At 46.9% G+C, this 19,703-nt stretch overlaps 1 protein-coding gene across 1 annotated transcript in view; it reads right to left on the reverse strand.

The window, feature by feature from the left end:
* LOC106814898 (ankyrin repeat domain-containing protein 13D-like) overlaps positions 1-19,703 on the reverse strand; it is a 51,313-nt gene that overhangs the window by 27,344 nt on the left and 4,266 nt on the right. The window contains exon 2 of the mRNA XM_014819274.1: positions 579-714. Coding sequence (XP_014674760.1) covers positions 579-714 — 136 coding nt within the window. The remainder of the gene's footprint in view (positions 1-578; positions 715-19,703) is intronic.

Raw genomic sequence — 19,703 nt, forward strand, 5'->3', positions numbered from 1 at the left:
GGACGGACGGACGGACGGACGAACGGACGACACCCCATGGCAATAGCTCATCTTGACGATGTCAAGGCGAGCTAAAAATGGATGCCCTTGATATCATTATTTATCCTCCAGGCACTTACAATCAAAAGGACATGCGTGTAGCTTTAAATACGAACAACATGTAATAAATTTTCAGACACTTTCAGATCTGTTGCATGGACTTGTAGGGTTACTATAACTGATGATCACTATAAACATGTAAAAAGTTTGGCCGCTTAAACTTTATCATCGGGTTCTTTGAGCGTGTTCTAATACGATTTGCCCTGTCACCCTTTATCACTTAAACAGCATGTCTTGGCTAGTGTAAACACTTTATCCTAGCAGATTAAACAATTCAATTCAATACAGTGGTGTAACCAGATGAATAGTATTTCAGATTTACAGTGGTAAAGGCAATAGAAGTAGGCCCTATGATGCACTCTTTATCAGATTATATCGATTTACTTCAAGTCACCACAGGTTCCACTGCTAATGCAATACTAAAACTGGGTCACGCACTTTCAGAAACTTAAGCCGAATGTATGAGAAAGTGCTGCCACCTGTCCAGTTCTGTCCATTCTCTGCACTCGCATCTGCGCCATGGTTCAGCAACACGCGAGTGGACTCCAGATGACCCAAAGACACTGACAGATGCAGCAGGGTTCTTCCTCTTGGATCTTTCCGCTCCAACTCCTCCTGCAAAGAACATAACAAGATCTATTCACAACTTGGACTTAGGCAAATTTAGGCAAATGTATACAATGATTGAATGAATAGAAAGCAATGAGTCAGTGACAACTACGAGTCACCAGTCTATGACAGTGACTACCTAGTTACACGTCAGTAAGTGATTCACTCACTGAGTCAGTCAGGGCGTATTTTGTTGTTCATAATTTCGCTTACACCTCAGCCATCTTCCCTCTCTCTCACTGCTGATATATATCACCAACTAGTACATAATACACAGATGTGTGCCGTGCACACGCACACGCGAAAATCCATAGCGCTGCTTGCACTTGTGATTCGTCGCTTTGACTGATGCATATACCGTACGGAACGAGAAACGCATGCCGTGTTCACTCATTCGTTATTTTGGCTAACTAACGTATGAGCGCACGCACACGCCCATGCGTGCAAACAGCAGGGTGGTCACAACTAATTGGCGGCATTGTACGAATGTCTAGCCGGGTGGCCCGAGAGATCAATAAGAACGTTTGCGCACGCATCGCGTTCACAGGCCATCCATCGGTCACCCCAGCCATGACGAGAACGCGGGTAGCCGCTCACCCGCCTGCTTGAACACCCACTCGGTCACTCACGGTCACCACTCTGCCCAGCCACTTACGCACCCCTCCACCCAGACGCCCGCCTACCCACTCACCCAGGCCCCTTACTCAAACGCCCTCTCACTCCCTTACCCAAACGCCCACCCGCCCTCCTCCCGGCCACCTACCCTCCCCTCCGCCCAGCTGGCAACCCACCCCTACAACCAGCTACCAACCCACCCCTCTACCCAGCTACCAAACCAACCCTCCACCCAGCTACCAACCCACCCCTCTACCCAGCTACCAACCCACCCTCTAGCCCAGTACCAAAACCAACGCCTCCATCCCACTACCAACCACCCTCTACCAGCTACCAAACAACCCTCCACCCAGCCACCTCTACCCTCCCTCCGCCAAGCTGGCAACCCACCCCCTAGCAACCAGCTGCCAGCCCACCCCTCACCCAGCCTACAACCCAACCCTCCACCCAGGTCTGCAACCCACACTCTATCCAGCTACCACCCACACCTCTACCCAGCTACCATCCCTTCCTCTACCACCTACCAAACACCTCCACCAGCTAACAACCCACCCCTCTACCCAGGCCTACCAAAACCAACCCTCCACCCAGCCGACCTGCCCGCACTACACCTTCCCCATCCAGCTGCCAACCCCCCTCCACCAGCTGCCAACCCACCCCTCACCCAAGCGCTCCTGGCCGCCTACCCTCTCCTCCACCCAGGCTGCCACCTCTCCCTCCACCCAGCTGCCTGCCCACCCCTCCACCACGCCTCTTGAGCTGCGTAAACCGCTCCCCTCCACCCAACTGCCAACCCAACCCTCCCATCCAGGCTGCCACCTCCCGTCCACCAGCTCCAAACCCACCCCTTCCCCAGCCTTACCTACCCAGCCCCTTCCACCCAGCTGACAACCCTCCTCCACCAAGCTGGCAACACCACCCATACTAACCCAGCTGGCAACCCACCCCCTCTCAGTGCCCAACCCTCCCCTCCACCAGCTGCCAACAACCCCACGACCCAGCTGCAAACCCTCCCCTCCACCTACCTGGCAAACACAACCACCCATCTCGACCACGCACCCACCCAGAGCTGGCAACCCACCCGATCTACCCAGCTGCCAACCCACCCATCTACCCAGCTTTGGCAACCCACCCATCTACCCAGCCTGCCAACCACCAATCCACCAGCCTGCCAACCAACCCACCACCCAGCTGCGCAACCAATCTCACCCAGCTTGCCACCCTCCCTACACCGCAGCTGCCAAACCCTCCCCTCCACCCACGCTACCAACCCCCTCCTCACCCAGCTGCCAACCCAACCCCTCCACCAGCCACCTGCCCGTAACCCTACCCTCACCACTGCAACCCTCCCTCCACTCCAGCTACCAAACCACCCCTCCACCCAGCACCTGCCCGTCCTACCCTCCCCTCCACCAGCTGCCAACCCTCCCCTCCACCCAGCTGCCAACCCACCCCTCCACCCAGCCACCTGCCCGCCTACCCTCCCCTCCACCCAGCTGCCAACCCTCCTCATCCCACCAGCGCCTGCCACCCCTTACACCTGCTCTGAGTGCTAACCCTCCCCTCCACCCCCAGCTGCCAACCCACCCGATCTTACCCAGCTGCCAACCCTCCCCTCACCAGCTGCCAGCCCACCCCTCTACCCAGCCCACACTACCCAACCCCTCCACCAGCTGGCAACCCTCCCCTCCACCATGCTGGCCAACCCACCCATCTACCCAGCTGGCACAACCACCCCTCCATCCAGCTGCCAACCCTCCCGGTCCACCAGCTGCCAACCCTCCCTCCACCAGCTGCAACCCACCCCATCTACCCAGCACCTACCACCCCTCCACCCAGCTGCCACTAACCCGAACCACCCAGCGCCAACCCTCCCGCCACCGCTGCCAACCCTCCCCTCACCCAGCTGCCAACCCTCTCCCCTCTCACCAAGCTGGCAAGCCCACCCATCTACCCAGCTGGCAAACGCACATCTACCCTATGCTGCCAACACCTCCCGTCACCAGCTGCCAACCAACCCCACCACCACGCTGCCAACCCCCCCCACCCAGCTGCTAACCAACCCACCACCCAGCTGCCAACCCACCCCTCTACCCAGCCACCTACCCACCCCTCCACCACTGCCAACCACAACCCCACCACCAGTGCCAACCTGCTCCGTCCACAGCTGCCCAACCCTTTCCCCTTCCACGCCAGCTTGGGCAACCCACCACATGCTACCCAGCTGTCCAACCTCCCCTCACCCAGCTGGCAACCCACCCCTCTACCCAGCTGCCAACGGCGAACCCTCCCTCCACCAGCTTGCCTACCCACCCTTGCCACCCAGCTGGCAACCAATCCCCACCAACCAAGCTGCAACCCTCCCGTCCGCCAGCCCTGCCAACACCTCCCTCCACCCAGGCTGCAACCCCACCCATCTTACCAGCTGCCAACCTCCCTCTTCACCCAGCCTGCAACCAACCCTTCACCCAGCTGCCAACCTTCCCGTCCACCAGCTGCCAACCTCCCTCCACCCAGCTGGCAACCCACCATACTACCCAGCTGGCAACGCACCCATCTACCAGATCTGCCAACCCACCCATCTACCCAGCTGGCAACCCACCCATTCCACCCAGCTGCCAACCAACCCCAACACACCCAGGCTGGCAACCCAATCCTCCACCCAGCTCCAACCTTCTCCTCCACCCAGCTGCCAACCACCCTCCACCAGGCTGCCCAACCCACCCCTCCACCCAGCTGCAACCCACCCTGCCAACCAGCTGGCCTGCCTTGCTCCTCCACCTACCCTCCCTCCAGCCAGCTGGCGAACCCACCCATCCATTTACCCGCAATCCACCCAGCCGTCTGCCCGCTCACTCAAGCAGCATGCTGCTGGCCGGATTTGTCGAGAGGGATCAATGTTCTCGAAATGACAGTCGCTGAACTTTAAGTGGATGCCTAACAGTGCAATTCACGTATCTACTACTCAAAAGATGCCTCTAGAGATGATTCGTCCCCCCGTAATATGCACGTGTGCTCTGCGCAGTGGCAGACAGTGTGTACTAACGATGTACAGGAAAGGGCGTATATTTGGGCAGGGAACTGTACGCGGAAAGGTCGTTGTATTGTGTCAGGAAGACTACATGAGAGGGTACTATTCGTCAGTGTCAGGCAAACTACGGAGAGGTTATATGTGTAAAGGAACTTACGAGGAGAGGGTACATTGTGTCAGGACTACGCAGAGAGGGCTATATTGTGTAAGGATACTACGAGAGAGTGTATTATTGTGTCACGGAACTACGTAGAAGGTATATAATATCTGTGTCAGGAACTAGACGAGAGCGGTATATTGTAGTAAAGGACACTACGTGGTGAGAAAGTATTATTGTGTCAGGAACTCGTGAGGAAGGAACATGTGTGTAGGAACTCGGGAGAGGGTACATTCTGTCACGAACAATAGCAGAAAGTATATTGTGTCAGGGAACTACGCGAGAAGGCGTATATGTGTCAGGAACTACGGGAGAGCGTATACATATTGTGTCACGAAAAATAGGAGAAAGTATTTGTGTCTGGAATTATGGGAGAAGGTATAATAAACTATAACATAATACATAACATAATAAACTGTGGAGAAGGTATAATGTTTGGAAGGCCTGTGGAAAAAGGTGAGGCATACCGTTTTCTTACGGCGCGCAGCAAAAATAGATGGTGAAATATATTTTTGGAAATTAGCAAATAATTAGCAAATAGGTGCTACCATGAAGACACATGCATGCACGCGTGCACTTTTTTCCCGACATATAAATAGATAATATGATGAGAGTATGAGAAACAGTAAAAAGAAAATCGGACTGATCACAAGTTTGCGCTAGCACTTCCTCAACTTGTTACAATAACGTATTTCAAGCCGGACCAGCTGCACCCATCATCGAGTTGTTAGGCGACAAAGACGTAAATCAAGCCCGCAGAGGCACAGATATCATGCACTGCTACACGCGCGCATTGTGAGCTCACGCTGGATGCCCGCAATGTTGCTCGTGCCACGGCACGTCCCGCTGCATTTTTTTATCAAAAATCCGTCGGCGAGCGCAACAGCCGTTTGACGCGAGGAAAATGCTGAGGAAATACGCCACGCGAAGCATTTTTCGAGATGCCCGCATCAAGTTTTCGCGACGGTTTTTATCTTGACGGCCGAGGCGGTCGATGTTGTGATCGCTCTCCGCTCAATTCGCTGATCAGTATGAGAAATGAGGCAGTATTCTAACGAGCAGCTCCACTGGCCATATGCGTATCAAGGCCGCGCGCGAGCCAGTGATCTAATGCTACGTCTTACGAGGAAACACGCAAAATCAAATTCTCGCCGAGACGAAACTGTCTCGACTGACATTTACGTGGCTGCTCTTTCCCGCACTCAACGGTGCCGATTCGTCTGCCAACGGTTACCTCGCTCATGCGGTCACGCAAGGTCATGCCGCGGCCCGCCACCATGGCATGCATCATCTCACATCGTTACGATTTACAACCCGGCGCCTTTACACGCTTACTTACGCAGAATGGAGTTCGTTGTCGTATCAGGTACTACAGATATGTACCCGAGGTACATATATGTATACAACAAGTGTACCTGACCAATGTTGTTTCTACAACAACCGTACCGCTGCACTCCATAAATGTACCCAGGCGGGAAGTCTCGTTCAGTCACGTGGTGATTGTCGTAAAAGCCGGAAAACGGTATAACATAAGAAGAATTTAGCCCTTCTGATGGCTGGAATTTGGCAAGATGTCAGCCTCCATGACTTGTAGCCAAAATCCCGAATTATCTACCAAAAACCCTGAGGTCAGCTGTAAACTAATCATAACAGACATAAACAAAAAAGTAGAACAAAAACGTATTGCGTATAGGCCCCTACACTGCATATCCTGATACCTGTTAATCATGCCGTATACGCGAACTCGATACGATCGCAAATCATTATCATTTCCTAACTAAACAAAACTCGGCAGCTATAAGCCCAGACCCTCTCATAACTAGTTAAGATTAAGATGAAAATAACACATTTGCACTAAGATTGCCAATTATTAGTGATATTATATGTTATATTAATGAGTAAAATGTGTGTTTTTCATGGAAAATACATCAGAAATTACTTATCTAACGGTATATAAACGAAAACAAAATTTACAAATGGCGTTTTGTCTCTTGTTTGAAGGTTTACGACATTCTCGCTACTTTATCGCGTGGTTTCATCCCTTACAAAAATTTAAGCAAATCTACAAGCAATCCCAACGCGATCAACAGACGTGCTTCAAATAAGCACTCAATGGCTGCAAGAAGGATCGCTTATCTGATTGCTTAATTAAGCAATACAGGACTGATCATTGATTGCTTGAATAAAGATCAGACCAATCATCGATTGCTTGGGGACCCGATCCGATGCGATTAATAAGCAATCGGGACATCTTCGATTGCCTTAATGTTAGCCATCGGGGGTACCGCATCATCGATGCTTACCCGATCAGTTCCCGATGGCCTTATTAGCAATCAACGATAATTTAAGCTATACTCTGCACAATTGAGCGCTTATTTTTAGCAATCACTTGATCGCGCGTTGATCAGTCCTTAAAGAGATCGACGAGATTGCTTATTCCATTCATGACGAATCCAGGTGCTCTCAGGGCAATCGCTGATCATTTTAAGCCCGCTTATGTCGGCGATTACGACTAGTCGCCGACGAAGGATTTGATATCGTAGCGTCAAACAACCGGCCAGATCGCGATAAACCATGCGGCCGGACCAAAACTCGACATTGAGTCCTCTTTACGATACGAAATACGGTCGCCGAATGCTTATCGCAGAGAAGTATGAAAACATGTTTTATCTATATGCGGCTGTCGGCGACAAATCTGTGATGGCAGCCAATGCACCGCAGCCGGTTCGAGTTCACTGATTATTCAAAATCACGTCATTATAAAATTGGGCAGGCCTACACGCACTCGTCAGCCAGTTTACAAAGAAGGATTTATTGCACAAACCCTTTCTCAAATATATATTAAGTCTTTCCGTAATCACATGAAACAATTTCTGCACATGATTATAAAACGATGTTCAGAAAGATGAGCATAAGATTTACGAAGTTACATGATGTCTTACTAGGTTAAGGCCATTTTGGTTGTTTTAAGTAACGTGTACTCGTTTTATGTAGACTGGTCCGGGCGTCAACATTGCTCTGTTTGGTGCTAAAGAATGCTCTTGCTAGTAACAAATACTGGGGGCGCGAGACCCGTCTACGTTCATGCAGGACGCTACGATCTGATCGGACCGACTGTACATGCGTGTTCACTCCAAGTCGACATGAGGGTGCGACGCTGCTATATCGCGCGATAAATTATGTCGTCCGATAGACACAAATCGTAGGCCGACATAAGCGGCCTTTAAGCAATCAATAGATACGCTTAAAGCAATCGCTGATTTACTGGAAAATGGCTAGACTTCTCCCTACACACTAGACTAGAAACAGACTCGGCTATTATACGTGTATGAAAAACAAGATAAAACAATTCGCTATGGGTATAACTTTTGCTTTCAATATTTTGGTGCTGAACTAACAATCATCCCAAACAACTAGGTGTAGGTAAGCTAATTAATTAATTAATAATTAATAATTATTTTATTATTATTAGCTAGCAGATTAATTAATCGCTGAATTAATTTCAACGGCATTAATTTGTGGGAAAGCAACGCCATGGACTACCGCTACCCGTAGTCTCGAGACTATAAGGTACGGTACCGTTACCCGTAGGGCGTGATTTTCTTTCCTAGGTCAATCAAGAAACACTGGGCGCTGTATGTGAAGCGCTGCCTAAATGAGGTTGAGCTTGTTTCGGTTGATTTTGCCTATATATATATTTAATTTATAAACATGCCTGTTATTAGAAGTTATATGCTTCTAACTAGAAATAGTTGATTACATGATATATACAGAGATGCCTACAGGCCGCGCTAGCTAGCTTCACCATATACGCCTATAGGCTTTCCCACAGCCACCTACATCCCCAGTTTCATTTTTCTCGCCTCCTCTAGCTATCATCCCATCAACCCACCTTCTCCCACTCTCCCCCTCCTGCTCCACATCCCCCTTTTGCGACCTCTCTTATATCTCTCACTGCCTCCTCCTCCCCTCGCTCCTCCTCCTCCTTCACCTATCGCTCGATCCTCCATTAATTTACGCCAATTCCGCCTCCCCCCTTTTATGTTGACGGCGCCTGCGCTTCGCCCAAGTATATATAGCGCCGCAATCTTCCCACAAATCTAGTACCGCTCTTTTTTCGATAAAAACCAACACTATCACAGTATACGCTTCATTCCTATACGTTCATACTTTTATTTTACAGCAGTATTTGTTAGTGCAAGTTATGCAATGGCTACGTTTATTGATGGAGAATTTGGCCACGTTCTATTTTATACACTCCAAACGAGTACCATAACTTTCATACTGCCCATGGTTAATCTAATAGGTGCATATACATACTGTGCCAGCACAACGTTTGTTCCTCTAAATCATATAAAACCGTTACACTTATAATTGGTCTAGGTGTAACACGTTTCATGGACGCTAACGTTTTTTATGTTACGACAACAGTTATAACATCAACCGTTTATCTTGTCCCCACTCGGACCTCTAGATACAACGTTCTCAGTACTATAGTTTGTACATTCAATATGTGCTGCCAGTATTTGTTTTCTAACCTATCACTATAACCTTCGATTCTACATACACGTTTGATGATCGCGCGCGTTTTCTGTAGAAGGTTTAATTCCAACCAAACCAATAAAACCAGATCATAACGTTAGGAACAACGTTACTGTGTTAGCTGGGTATAAGTCATACCCAACTATTGAAGTGAATTCCGGTTAACACCTGAATTGGCTCATGGTATCGCTGCTTCAAACCGGACTGCTATTCCAGAGACTCTAGTTAAATATAATGAACCCGATATTATCTCTGGGCACTGCTCAATCATCTGGCAATCTTAAACATTGACCGATGCAGTCTTCAGCGCTTGGACAATCTAGTCTTGGTCAGGTCTACGTTACTTGTTGATCAGTTGTGGAATTGTCTGACTCAAGTCATCGAATTGCTTGTCGACTTGGTTTAGGTCAGTCATCGATCTGGGCTTGTCGATTGCCATCTAGGATCAGTCTCGACTTGCTTGTCGATTGCTTAGGCTGTCAGTCAGTCGCATTCCTTGTCGGATTAGCTTAGGATCCAGTTTTGATTGCTTGATCGATTGACTTCATTAAGCAATCGACAAGCAATCGATGTGTTCGATCGCTTGTGGATTGCTTAAATTTTTGTAAGGGATATGCTGCCCGCGGGGCAGGTACGTTTATGTAAACACAGGGTACATATATAATGAGAAGATACAGGTCTGGTACACTTGTGTATACATATATACGTACCTCGGGTACATATCTGTAGTACCTGATACGACAACGACCCCTTCAGCCTTACTTACGACATCTCTCGTCTACTACAACTCCATGTCTCGCTACCCTACATTGTAATGGCAAAGTCCCAGGCTCCCAGCAGTGCAGAACTGCGCTAACAGTATCTCGTGAAAGTTAAATATTTATATATATATATGTATATATATATATATAGTTATCATTTACCATCAGAACTCACAGAAAATCAATGCACGGCGTATAGAGCGCAGAGAGTAAATAGCACACAGAGAGGAATCTTCATGCAGTAAATACATACCACCAATTAAAAACACAAATCTATACATATAAAGGTGCATACATGGACGTATTGATGCATAGGTGGATAAAAGGATCAATGGAAGTATGGATGGATGGATGGATGGATGGATGGATGGATGGATGGATGGATGGATGGATGGATGGATGGATGGATGGATGGATGGATGGATGGATGGATGGATGGATGGATGGATGGATGGATGGATGGATGGATGGATGGATGGATGGATGGATGGATGGATGGATGGATGGGATGGATGGACGGATAGATGGATGGAAGGATGGATAGATGGACATACAGATAGACAAGGGACAGGTGGATGAATAGATGGTTAATGGGACAGATAGATGGATGGATTTGCAGGGTTTGCAGGCTAAAAAATGGCTCATAACTAGCAAGATAACAAACTGCGCAAAATGAACCTTTGCATAACGTAAGCCGAGAACAGAGATGGAAAGGCCACATAGTAGAAGTGAGCTCATGAATGGAAGAGGGAGAGAGAGAGGAGGGGAAGAATGGAGGAATTAGGCGAAGAGATAGCATAGAAAAAATGGGAGAGAATTATGAGGACAGAAGACTGGCTAGATACAGAGAGCAACAAGAAGCAAGAGAGGGTAGGAATAACACAGGGATAGATGTATCTATTTAGAATGATGAGACAGGGTTGGTGAGAATGAGAGAAATGGATGTACACAGTATGCAAGAGAAGGGGAAGAGGGAGGCCATATAGAGTTGAAGGCATGGTGAGGGAAATGGAAAGCCAAGGCATGCACATAACGCTGTGTGGTTTTACCCAGCTTGCGCACTCACTCACTGATGACACAGCAAGACACCGGGGTCATACCTATGTGTCCCGGTACCTATGTGTCCCGGTACCTATGTGTTCCAGTACCCAGGTACCTATGTGTCCCGGTACCTATGTGTTCCAGTACCCAGGTACCTATGTGTCCCGGTACCTATGTGTCCCAGTACCCCGGTACCTATGTGTCCCGGTACCTATGTGTCCCGGTACCTATGTGTCCCAGTACTCAGGTACCTATGTGTCCCGGTACCTATGTTTCCCAGTACACGAAACAAAGGATTTCAGGATTAAGCCTAGGCTGTTACGTCAGCACACACAAAATGTTTTTTTTAGTTAATTTTCAAATACAAAACTGTCAGTTCAGTTCACAATTTTTGCATTAAGCGACACACCATGCGAAATTCGCATATATCATATTAATATATATTCTATATATCATTATAAATGTTCAATTTTCCATTATCGTTTTTTTCCATGACTTTTATATGACTTCCATATATTTTAATATATTATAATGAATGCGATTAATTTTGAGATTAATTCAAAAAAATTTTCGTTTGTGTTAAAAGAATTTTGAGTCCCGTATTTAAAGGGTTAGGGCTGTAATTCAGTATTATTTCATTTGTATTAAAAGACATTTTAAGGGAAACATACTGAGCATAGTTTTATTCTCTCATGACTTTAAATAGTACCCCCTTTTAAGATGGGGGAACATTGGTACCGGGAAACATAGGTGCCGGGACACATATACCCGGGTACTGGGATACATAGGTACCGGGACACATAGGTACCGGGAAACATAGGTACCGGGACACATAGGTACTTGGGTACTGGGACACATAGGTACCGGGACACATAGGTACCGGGACACATAGGTACCTGGGTACTGGGACACATAGGTACCGGGACACATAGGTACCGGGACACATAGGTATGGACCCCAAGACACCTACCGCAACACACAAATAGGAAATTTCAATACAAATTCCCATATGCAGTGCTTCACTACAAAATGTGAGCTGCTACATTCTGAAACCGTATCAGACAGCCGATATCATGACAGTACTAAACATTTCTCGTGCGATGATACAGTTCACCATAGAAGTGAACGTGCACTCACTGACGCGTGAACTGTGATTTAACGATGAAGTTTTATAGAGAACTTAAATTCATGAAGAAGCTTTGATCTACGATGATTAGATTTGTATTTATCATGCACTTGAATTTAAATGATCTTGCAGACTTAATTGCTAGCTGTCTTTAAATTCCAGAACACGCTCAGGCATTGCAAACCCATCAGTGCATTTGCCTTTTAGAGGCCCTACAACAAAAGAATTAGCCTGCGCTAAACTTGATTGATTTCCGTAAAACTTGAAATATAACGGAACCATTAAACAAAGATAATTTCAGTACCTCAGAGTAAAAACAGCTAAATCTATCTTGTAAGAGGATTCGGCCATGTCTAATCGGATCACGACTAGTAACATGCAACATTCTTTTGCGTCACAAATCATCCACTAATCTGCGGAACCTGATAAATTAACTGTCTCACCAGAAGCTTCTTCCATCTCCACACATTCTAAGTAACATATATACTTCTTTAATTGATACAAATAAAATGATAGTTGGTGTGCAAACAACTGGTAACATTCAAATAAATCTTCTAAGTTTTTAAACATCCTACCTGGCAGTATGCATATACCAGTTGATTAGGTTATAGTATCTTCAACAAGAATAAATGTTCCTGTAGTACAGTAGTCTGCAAATAAATCTCATAGTTTTGGACTACCTTGAATTTCTCACCCTCCTTTAGAAAATGCATGATAGCTCGACATAACATATATTATAGCCATCCCTCTAACTACATATTTCATGCCTCACTACATACATGAAACCATTTATAATCACACTGCTTTATTGTCAGACAGATAGATGCATATGTGGCGGATGCATCTATAAAGTGCAAGGTTGGTAAAACATACCAACACTACAATAAAATTGTGTGGCAGGCAACATAAATCGCACAAAACGATATATTTTATGTGCTATAATTAAAAGTAAAATAAATAAAATAAAATAATATAAATAATAATATAATAAGTAAATAATATCATATAAATTAAATAAAGATGAAATTGCTCTCCTTTGGCTAAATAATTGTGAAAGCAATAGTTCGGCCGAACCCGACTATAAGCGATAATAGAAGGAAGTTTAACCATAAACATATCAATAGATATATTCATGACTTTAACCTATAATAAAAACCAGGCTTACACAGCCACACATACCATTGTGCCACACTCATCTCTATATTCCCATATATATTACCCTACAATATAAATGCATCGATATTTCTGTATTTAGCAATACTCTACATACTTTGCCACACAGACTACACAATACAGACTAATAGACTAGAACTAGTTTATACTATAACTATGGCTACCATATTAAGCAGTGCTCGAAATAAGAAAAAAAATGTGGTTGTCCGCAACAATTTCTGGTTGTCCCCACATCTCCTATTTTCAATCACATAATTTAATATGATCAGAAAACACCAAAAAACAGTGGCGCAGCCAAGATTTTTTAACAAGGGGGACCAAAAACAGCGAACTGCGCAAAATAGTGGATGATATTCCCCCCAGACCCCCCCCTTCGCGTGCTCCCAAGTTTCGGTTACGGTTAGACCCCCCCTTGGTACAAATCCTGTACACGCCCCTGATTGTATTGACATTGTAATCACATCTTGCTGCTATTTAATTGTGAAAAGGTCCAACAAATTATGATTACGACCCACCCAGAAAAAATCCTGGATACACCCCTGAAGGAGCGCGTTTGTTGACAGTGATGTCAGGGTTCGCGCCATTTGCATGAATTTGCGTTGGTCACCTTGTAATTTCTCAGAATTTCTCAAGGTGCATTGAACATTTTACCAATTTAGTGGTGTCAGTTAGTCATGGATATGTCGCAGTAAGTACTAACAATAGATATATCACATACATTCACCCATTTTGCACACAGGTGGTCACTCATTGTGAAAAATAGAAAAAAGCTTATTTCTTCGTTTTGATTTCTGCCACAGTAGCCGATGTATAAATGGATATTTCTCTGTGATTACAACTCGGATTAAGTTAATTTTACACTCGTTTTAATGGTAACATATTGTGGTAAAGAAGTGCGTCAGGGATTGTTATTAAGTGCCGTACTTTATTAGTTATGCCTCTTTATTCGCTAAAATTTTCTATTTTAACACACAACTTGATTTTTAAGCAGTTTTTTCCAGTTTTCTCGGTAAATATGAAAATTAAAGAAAAATCCTAACGCACTATTTTGGTCCATATTGTGCTTAACATGTGGCAAAAATTTTGTATTCTCACTCTTTCTGGTAGTTGAGAAATATCCAAAATACCATTTTTAAATAAAAATTCAAAATTTGTGTGGTAACATAATTAGGTGCTGGAAATTTCATAAAAAATTTTGGCTTGAGCATAGAGATATATCTCCTCTATAAATAAAACAAGTGATTCATTCGATTTATTCGCCAATAAACTTTTAATCTTCACTAGAGAAATACCCGTGCACAACGTGGAGAGTATCCTTAAGGATAGACGTATCGCATCTAAGAGGTTAGACCAATGACCCTCTCTACATGAATTTAAATGTCTTGCCTTTTTAATATTACCTGCCCCATCAGAAGATTTCTCTCGGTGGAAGAATTGTTAAGGTGTGCAGCAGCAATGCCTAGTGTCTGTAGTAAATGGCTGCATTTTAGAAATAAAGATGGCAACTGTTTCTAGCGCTACCCATTGTTCAGTGGCGGTCTAGGATTCCAAGGAGGGGGAGTGAAAAACAGGAGGGGGTATGGGGTCCTCCCAAAAAAATTTTGGAAACTTGCTGGTTTGCTGGTTCCAAATCGAGTTCACCTCTCATAAATCAGAAAACCTGACATATACCCAGTGCTCAATTTTAAGTTTTTTTTTGGGTTGTCCGGAGACAACCAAGAGACCCAAAGGGTTTCCCTCAAGAGTTTTGGTTGTCCGCGATATTATTTAAACATGTGCTGCATGCGCTCTGCTCACGTGATGCTCAGTGCTGTAAAGTAAAAGGCCTAACATGTACATTTTGTACCTATTGCAGTGACAGCAGACATGGCCATTCGCATTGTTTCACTCATTATATGAAGATAATAAAATATTGGTAATGTGTAAATGATGCTGGGATCAATGACGTATAATAATAGTAATAAGTTGCATAAAATTTATTTCATAACATTTACATTAACTACTAACATTACACTACTAACATTACTAACATTACTAACACTGTGTCAAGTCCACAGATGAGCAAATTGAAAATTAACACGAAACATTGTGTTGTTAAACATGTAATGGTTATACTTTGTATCAAGCAAGCCAGACAATGCGTCTAGACATGTACGTTTGCAGCGTATTGTGCAACCCTGGCCGTATGTAAAATGAACGCGCGCATTATGAATATACAATTTTTATAGAGGTTGGACACCGGACAACCACGGAAGCAATTTTAGTTGCCCGAGAGAAAATCCAGTCGTCACGGATGTGATGTCCAGCCCTAGTGTTTACGTTTTGTATCGATGCTGACTCCATGTGTGCAATGTGACGCATGCGTGAGCGGACATCCGGAAGTAAGAAATAAAGGAGCAGCGGGAATGGATTGGACAGAAACGAGGTTTATAATCTTCGGAGTTCAATTATGTTTGATATCATCAATCAACAAAACAAATAAGAAATTACATTGGCGACGAGGATCAAACGATCAATAAGGAACACTGCGAGTGAAAATGGCAGCAATTCAGCTACAACCGCCTCCGTACGAGCCGTTTGATTGCCATCCGAAGGCAAAAATGTTCCGATGGACGAAATGCCTGCGTAGATTGGAATGTAACGTTTTCAACGCGCTGGGCATAGTTAACGCGTGCAAAAGAAGGATTACTGCTTATGTACGGTGGTTCCGACCTCAACGACATCGTAGACAGCTTCGATCAGCAGTTATTGGAGCCATCCAGAAATTCCAGGGTCGGAGAGTCAAACAGCTGTGCCAGTCAGGACGTACGGCGAGTAACTGCCGCATCACTGCTTATTTTAACCCGTGAGCCAACATTGAATTTCAAAGATACCTCTTCAAGAAAACGTCCAGGATACACCCAACATAGAAGATTTTACTGTATCCTTAAACAACTGGCAGAAACCTGTCAGTTCGCGGAGCCTAATGCAGAGGTCAAGTCACAGATCATCATGGGTTGTCGGCTAGACAAGGTGCGTGACAAGGGACTGAGTGATCCGGACGTAACATTAGACCAGCTATGCAATACGCCGAAACCTTGAAGTGACACATGCACACTCCAAGCGATCAAGAGTCAAGGGTTAATCTCCTAAGCCGCGAACAAACCAACGTTCGCCATCAAAGTCAAAGCAGCATGTCCATAAACAGCCTGCGGGATTTCACCACTCGCCACTCAAAACCAGCTCCAAACAGCACCGCTAAAAGTGCCGGAACTGTGGAGGTCAGTGGCCACACCAAGGCGATTCAAGAAATGTCCGGCATGGGTCAAGCCTGCTAGAAATGTGGGAAGCAAAACCATTTTGCTGCTGTATGTTTGTCAACGTCAAGAGTGCACCAAATAGAGGAGGTAGAAGACGCCGAGTACACTTACAAGGTGAACATAGAAGGTCAAGCCGCCTCACCACATTTTGACATCAACATTGGCAACAACCACATCACCATGATGGCTGACTCGGGAGCAAGCGTCAACCTGCTCTCTGAGGAACCTACCGCTCCATGCAAAGTCCGCCCCGCCCTACAACGTTCTTCAGCAAGGATATACGCGTATGGCGAGACGACACCACTGCAAACGCTTGGAGAGTTCACATCGTGCCTGACGTACAGAAACAGGTCATGTGATGCAACCACTCACCGTAGTACGCAACGAGCGCCTCACTTCTCAGTTGGCAGACATCACGTCAACTCAAGCTTATCACACTGGTGAACGCCATTGGGAGACGCAACGCAGAACAACTGGTGAGTGAATATAGCGACCTGTTCACTGGTCTGGGTAAGCTGAAGGACTGTAACGTGCATCTACACATTGATGAAACCGTCCAACCTGTAGCACAGACACATCGACGCGTTCCATTCACGTGCGCAAAGACTTGAGGCTCAACTTCAAACAGATGAAGACTCGGAGTACTTCAACGACCTACCGCCCGACACCATGGGTCTCTCCAGTGGTCTGTGTCCCGAAGAAAAACGGACAGCTCCGGGTGTGCATCGACATGCGATGTGCAAACACAGCAATAAAGAGGGAACGCCACTCAACGCCTACAATCAACGAGCTTGTGAACGACCTCAACGGTGCGACAGTGTTTTCTAAGCTAGACCTAAATCAAGGCTATAAACCAGCTAGAACTCGACGAGGCATCACGGTACATCACAACGGTCGCCACACACGTCGGCCTGAGGCAATTCACCAGGTTAATTTCGGCATCTAGGACGCTGCCGAGGTTTTCAAGAAGCCATCAGACAAGGCCTAGCCCGGTCTCAATGGTGTCATCAACACTGAGCGATGACATACTCGTTTTGCGAAGTGACCAAACGGCACACGACGAGAATCTCCGAGCAGCATTCCAACGCCTGAGGGAAAAGGGCTCACTCTCTCAAGAAGAAAGTCGAGTTCAACAAAACATCACTTGATTCTTCGTCATCTTCTGAAAGCAGGTCCTTGCCGCTGATCCTCGAAAATCAAGCAATTCTGGAGATGAACCGCCAAAGTCTGCATCCGAGATCCGTAGTCTCCTCGGAATGTCAAACTACTGCGAGTCCAGATTCGTCACGACTACGCTACAATCACGCACGACCTCCGAGAACTGACCAAGAAAGACATCCCGTGCAATGGTTGGCAAAACTCAAGCAGCATTCAATGCGCTGAAGACCGCACTGACACAAGCGCCAGTACTGCGGTACTTCGATCCCTCATTGGCAACTGAATGCCACGTCGCATGCCAGTCCTGTAGTCTCTGCGCAATTCTTCATGATGCAGGCAGAGAAAGACGGCACGTGTCACACTGTACAGTATGCCAGCAGAGCGCTCACACCAGTTGAACAGCGTTACAGCCAAACAGAGCGCGAAGCCCTGGCTGTAGTATGGGCCTGTGAACACCTTCACATCTATGTGATGGGAAGTCCGGTAACCATATACACCGACCACAAACCACTGGTGCCGCTGTACAATAATCCGCCGGTCAAAGCCTCCAGCACTGTATCGAACGGTGGACACTCAGACTCCAGCCGTACGAGACGAGCTGAAGTATCGAAGCGGAAAGGACAATCCAGCAGATTACCTGTCTAGACACACACCTACCGTCACTGAGTGCTCTAGGAGAGAGGAGAGGGTTATAGAGGAGTACATCAACCACATCGCTGCTACTTCTGCACCCAAAGCAATGACCCTGACTGAACTCCACAACTGCACGAACGCCGATGCGACCCTGCAAGCTGTCATTCACGCCATCGTTGGCAAATGGGAGATCGCGAGACAACGACCCGGTGTTAACACGGCATCATTCGATCGAATTCACAAAGTTCGAGGGAACTGTCCGTGACCGAATCGGCAACTTGATTCTACGTGGCACACGGATTGTCGTACACCATGAACTGCAACAACGCGCTGCGAGCTGGCGCACGTTGGTCATCAAGGCATGGTCAAGACGAAGGCCGCTCATACGTGAGAAAGTGTGGTTCAGCGCGGATAGACCATCGAGTAGAGGAAATGATTCGTAGTTGCATGGCGTGCCAGGTAGCGACGCCACCCAAACACACGGAACCCCTAAAAATGTCAGCACTGCCTGAACGTCCATGTCAGAGATCCGCACTGATTTGGACAGGTACCTGGCATGGGTACGCACTTTATGGTAATCCTCCGACGACTTCTCACGCTACGTCGTCGTGGAACCAGTGTCCTCTCTCACAGCAAGTGCTGTCATCCCTGTCCTTGACAAGATCATTGGAGAATTCGGTGTACCCGATGTGGTCAAGTCGGATAACGGACCCCCCTTCAACAGCCCAGCGCCATTCTCTGACTATGCACGGCACAAAGCGCTTCAAGCACGTAAGATTACTCCGCTGGGCGCGCCTCGCAAACGCCGAGCAAACGCTTCATGGGAAGAGTTAAAGAATCTATTAAAGTGCCATAGCTGAAGCGGAAAAAGCATGCGAACCAGGAGCCCTGCCACAGCTTTCTGCCTGAACTATAGAGCAAACTCCTCACAGCAGCACTGGCGTACCTCCAGCCCACGCTGATGTTCGGAGGGCCCATCAAAATAACACCCTACCCCGATCGCGTGACGAGAAACCGCCAGCCACGACGCGCGCCAAGAAGGACAGCAGAGTCTAAAGCGGCGGATAAGGGGTATGCGCGATCAAAAGCGCCCATAATGTCAGAGATCTGGCGCTCATAAAGATTGCGTGAACCGGCCTGCCTCCTGAAGAGAAGAGGGCATGAGAAGTCCGACCCCCCGCTTTTGCGTCCGAAACCCTCGTTGTGACGAGAGAAACGGATCGATCTGGTGACAGCAGAGCTAGTCATGGAAAGACTGTAACCAGAGAACTCGTCCCGCGTTCAACGCTCCCCCACACGTCCAGAAAACGTCTCCGACGTCATCGCGATGACGGAGGAGAAGAGCCTGCGTTTTACACCAATACCCCGCCGACCAGACGATCCGCCGCCGGGACACTGTGGTCCAGCACGCCTCCAAGGCTACCTGAGGTGCAAGGCCAGACCGCCCCAGCCGAGAGCG

The sequence above is a fragment of the Priapulus caudatus genome, unplaced genomic scaffold, assembly GCF_000485595.1.
Source record: "Priapulus caudatus unplaced genomic scaffold, Priapulus_caudatus-5.0.1 Scaffold1001, whole genome shotgun sequence".
Taxonomy (NCBI): domain Eukaryota; kingdom Metazoa; phylum Priapulida; class Priapulimorpha; order Priapulimorphida; family Priapulidae; genus Priapulus; species Priapulus caudatus.